The sequence below is a fragment of the Helianthus annuus genome, chromosome 10, assembly GCF_002127325.2.
Source record: "Helianthus annuus cultivar XRQ/B chromosome 10, HanXRQr2.0-SUNRISE, whole genome shotgun sequence".
In the NCBI taxonomy this organism is placed as follows: domain Eukaryota; kingdom Viridiplantae; phylum Streptophyta; class Magnoliopsida; order Asterales; family Asteraceae; genus Helianthus; species Helianthus annuus.
Genome location: NC_035442.2, coordinates 119277453 through 119282529, shown reverse-complemented (window position 1 = coordinate 119282529; position 5077 = coordinate 119277453). Strand labels below are relative to the sequence as shown.

General features: G+C 40.9%; 1 protein-coding gene across 1 annotated transcript; it reads right to left on the bottom strand.

The window, feature by feature from the left end:
- Positions 1 to 292: 292 nt before the first annotated feature.
- On the bottom strand, positions 293 to 3212 carry LOC110881816. The gene is made up of 2 exons (XM_022129966.1): positions 3038 to 3212; positions 293 to 423 (listed from the first exon to the last, which is right to left on the bottom strand). Exons 1-2 carry the CDS (start codon positions 3210 to 3212, stop codon positions 293 to 295), a joined length of 306 nt encoding a protein of 101 aa, XP_021985658.1.
- Positions 3213 to 5077: the final 1865 nt, after the last annotated feature.

Sequence of the window (5077 nt, the reverse complement as noted above, 5' to 3'; positions counted from 1 at the left end):
TGCGAGAGCTCTAGGATTTGTGCCTCCCCACAAATCCATTCGAAGCGACCCCACTTCTCTCTAACATAGGTGATTCCTCTGAATCATTAAAAGCATCATGGTTAATTTGGATTTCCTCAAAATCCTTAACCTCAACATGCTTAACCTTTCCCTCATGTCACTGATTGGAATGGACTAGGAAGTATATCACTCCTTTTTGTTAATTTTGGGGCACCCCCCACAGTGACTCCCTTTGGGTTTATGATTAAGTCTGCCTATTGAACCTAGATCTTGGGATCTCCAGTCAACTAGGTTAGGTTTCCCTCATATTCTCTTCTTCTATGGGCTTTAGTCCCATTCCTCTTGACGACTTATACACCTTATCTTTGCTTAAGCCTTTTGTTAACGGGTCAGCAATGTTCTCCTTTGACCTAACATAGCCAACTGAGAAAACACCCGTTGAGATAAGTTGTCATACCATGTTGTGTCTACGTCGAATGTTCCTTGATCTGCCATTGTACATCGCACTTTGTGCTCTAACAAGCACAGATTGATTGTCACAATGTATGCAGATTGCCGTCAACGGCTTTGGCCATCTTGGAATAGCTTCCACAAATTGACGTAGCCACTCCGCCTCTTCCCTGCTTTTATCTAAAGCGACGAATTCGGATTCCATCGTGGATCTAGCTATAACCGTTTGCTTGGAAGACTTCCAAGCTATAGCTGCTCCTGCAAGTGTAAACACATATCCACTTGTCGATCTATGATCTTTTATATCCGATATCCAGTTCGCGTCAGTGTATCCTTCGATCACTGCTGGATCACGGGTATAATGCAATCCATATTCTCTTGTGTATCTTATGTATCTAAGCACCCTCGTGATAGCTTTCCAATGATCCGTGCTCGGATTACTGGTGTATCTACTTAGCCTGCTCACAGCATATGCTAAGTCGGGTCTAGTACATGTCATTAGATACATGAGACTACCAATGATCCTTGAGTACTAGAATTGAGCAACACTCTCGCCTCTATTCTTCCTTAGGCGTTGGGTATTATCAATTGGAGTTCGAGCTATACTCGTATCGTCCGAATTGAATTTTCCAAGGATCTTGTCCACGTAGTGAGATTGACTCAACACAAGACCATTTTGTGTTCTAGTGATTTTTACTCCAAGAATCACATCCGCGAGACCCATGTCTTTCATATAAAACCTTGCTTTCAACATGTCTTTCGTTGAGTTGATCATGTTATCATCACTCCCAATGATAAGCATATCATCTACATAAACACATAAGATGACATAACCTCTTGGTGTGTCTTTAAAATAAACACACTTGTCGCACTCATTTATTTTGAAACCATTTTCAATCATGACATGATCAAACTTTTGGTGCCATTGTTTTGGAGCTTGCTTCATGCCATACAAAGATTTGACCAATTTACACACTTTGCCCTTGTTTCCTGGGGCGGAAAAACCCTCAGGTTGTTCCATGTAAATTTCTTCTTCTAAATCGCCATTTAGAAATGCGGTCTTTACATCCATTTGGTGAACTTCCAAATTTCTTAGAGCCGCAATTGCAAGAACCAATCGTATAGAGGTTATTCGCGTCACGAGTGAGTAAGTATCAAAGTAGTCTAGACCTTCCTTTTGTCTAAATCCTTTGATTACTAGCCTTGCCTTAGATTTATCAATACTTCCGTCGGCTTTTATCTTCCTTTCGAATATCCAACGGCATCCAAGTGGTTTACAACCAGGTGGAAGATCTACTAACTCCCAAGTATGATTTTGCAATATAGAATGAATTCCATTTTTAATTGCTTCTTGCCATTGAGGTCCTTCTGTGGAGGTAACCGCTTCGCGGTAGGTATTGGGCTCACCCTCAACCATATAGCTCATGAAGTCTGGACCAAAGGATTTTTCAACCCTTTGTCGTTTACTTCGTCTAAGCTCACCCTCCTCGACCTCGGGTCGTTCATGAGTTTCATCTAACCTCGTAGATGAACTCGGACCTGCTTCATCTAACCATGTAGATGAACTTGGACCTGCTTCATCAACCATTGTTGGTGAAGTCGCATGTGTTTGTCCTAACATAGGAAACACATTCTCAAAATTTGAGACGATATTGGAATTAGCTTCTATGATAGTGTGTTTGTGTACATCGGGATTCTTGGACTCATGTACAAGAAAACGATGTGCACTACTTTGATGTGCATATCCTATGAAAATGCAATCAACAGTTTTGGGTCCTATCCTAAGAGTCTTACGAGGTGGTACAATCACCTTTGCTAGGCACCCCCACACTTTCAAGTATTTGTATGAAGGCTTCCTTTTTCTCCATAACTCATATGGAGTTTCGTCCCTATTTTTCAAGGGTATCTTGTTCAAAAGATAGTTTGCTGAGAGAATGGCGTCCCCCACATTTCTCGGTTCACTCCCGAACTGATCAACATGGTGTTCATTATCTCTTTCAATGTGCGGTTCTTTCGTTCCGCCACGCCATTTAATTGTGGAGTATAAGGAGGTGTACACTCATGTATAATGCCACTTTTGTGCATAAATCCGCAAAAGGTGCAACATATTCACCTCCTCGATCGCTTCTCACAGCTTTTATCTTCTTTTTAAGGTGATTCTCAACTTCATTTTTGTACCAGATAAACTTCTCTATTGCTTCGTCTTTACTTTTTAGTAAATACACATAGCAATATTTAGTACAATCATCAATAAACGTGATGAAGTACTTATTTCCTCCACCTGAGGGAACCGCTTTTAAATCACACACATAGGTATGAATTAAATCAAGGGGTTCGGTTATTCGTTCAACCGATTTAAACGATGATCTTGTAAGTTTGGATTCGACACATGTCTCGCATTTGTGATCGGACTTGATATGGAATGTTGGTATCAAATTTAATTTAATTAAACGTCGTAATGAATTAAAATTTACATGCCCTGGTCTACCATGCCAAACATTAGAAGATTCAATCATGTAAGTAGAAGTAGAAATTTCATTCATTTTCTTGTTTTGGTTTACAACCATTACATTCATTTTGAACATACCATTAAGGGTATAGCTCTTTCCAACAAGCATTCCACGTCTAGAAAGAACAAAATTGTCCGATTCAAACACTAGACGAGATCCAAACTTGTTGAGCATCCATCCCGACATGAGATTCTTCCGTATCTCTGTGACATAAAGCACATTGGTCAAAGTAAGCTCCTTGCCAGACGTCATCTTCAGGATGACGGTGCCTTCCCCCTTATGCTTGTGGTGGCTTTATTACCCATATAAAGCTTTTCTTCACCTGACGCTTCCTTAAATGTAGAGAAAAGAGCCTTATCTCCACAACCATGGCGGGTTGCACCCGTGTCAACGAACCATCCTTTTGGGTTTTCACCCATCGCGTTGACTTCTTCAATCATAGCCGCTTCCTCGGTTATCATTGCAATCAGAGGCATACCATCCTCGTCAACCATATGCGCACGCTCACGCTTAGGTTTCTTGCATTGGTTAGCACGGTGCCCCGTCTCGTTACAGTTGTAACAAGTACCTTGGAAAGACACAGACTTCTTTTTCACAGCCCCCTTTTTCGGTCCAAGGTTTTTAACCTTTGCTTTCCCCTTGTTGTTGTTTTTACCCATGCCCTTATTGCCCTTTGAGGATTCCCCAACTTCCACCATGTTTGCCTTAGCCGAAGCTTGCAAAATGGTGCCTTTTTGGGCCACCCTGTTGTCCTCTTCTATACGAAGACAGACGACAAGTTCCTCAATCGTCATTTCCTTTCGCTTGTGTTTTAGGTAGTTTTTGAATTCTACCCACGAAGGAGGCAATTTTTCGATCATGGCTGCCTCTTGAAATGTTTCGCTAAGTACCATTCCCTCAGCGTGGATGTCATGAAGTATAATCTGTAACTCTTGGACTTGGTTCATAACAGTCTTGTTATCAACCATTTTGTACTCTAAGAAAAGGGCGACAGCAAATTTCTTTGTTCCCGCATCTTCCGTTTTGTACTTTCTATCCAAAGACTCCCATAATTCTTTGGAAGTCTTGATATTATAGTACACATTATACAGTGCATCCGAGAGACTGTTGAGTACATAGCCTCGACAAATGAAATCCGAGTGCTTCCAAGCCTCTACCGCGCTCAGAGCCTGAGCGTTGGTCTCCCCTTCCGCAGGTTGGGGAGCTGTTTCAGTCAAGAACCTCGCAAGGTTCATGGTGGTCAAGTAGAAGAACATCTTCTGTTGCCACCTTTTGAAGTAGAGACCTGAGAACTTCTCGGGTCGTTCAGCATGATTTGCCACTATGGACGCTCCCACAATGTTGGCAGGGGTACCGACAACCACGTTGACGTTGGTATTTTCAGTCGACATTCTGAAAAATTCCACAAAACCAAGTTAATAAATCTATTAGAATAATAAATGTGTTGGTTTATTATTTTATTAACAGAATCGATGAGTAACAAAACCAACCGTGTAGCTTCTAAGTCCAACTTTGAAGACTACAACCGAAGATCTTAGAACCCAAAGACAAAGAAGGAGTAGAAGAATAGAAATATGCCTTGACAAAGTCTCTACTTTGAATCAAAACAGAGAAAAAACCTTTTTAAAACACAACCTGCTGTGAAGGAAAAATTTAGAATTACAGCAGAATTGTTTGTGTCTTACACGAACGGTGTTTTAAAAATTTGTTTTAAGATTGTAGGAATCCGTTCGTGTAAAAATAAATAAAACTTTACTATTATCTTGAATTACAACTAAAATAAGGAAAGCTGAAAAACGATACTGTTACAACTGAAATAAAATGGAAATACAAGAACCGAATAACAAAAGAAAACAGGTTCTTGGCTGAGGATCGTGTTAGACACGGGTCCCTTAAAACAAATTTCGTGTCTCCCAGGAGAACAGGTTTGTTTCCAGGATACAACAGCCCGAAGCAGTCGTACTGCCGGTCTTGACTCCAACCCGAAGGTATACCTTGCTGCTTGTAGACGAAGAAGAATTCAGAGAAGAAGATTGTATTTAGCTGGTGAATTCGGTGTATCTTCTGCAGTAGGGTAGCACCCTATTTATAGTTGCAGGTCTTGATGAAACTGAAAA

Bases quoted from the DNA above. Each gene is read 5' to 3' on its own strand.
- LOC110881816 (XM_022129966.1), bottom strand. From the start codon at position 3,212: ATGACGTCTGGCAAGGAGCTTACTTTGACCAATGTGCTTTATGTCACA. The intron at 424-3,037 runs GTATGTTCAAAA...GTGTTTTCTCAG, and splicing joins AAAGAGCTATACCCTTAATG to TTGGCTATGTTAGGTCAAAG.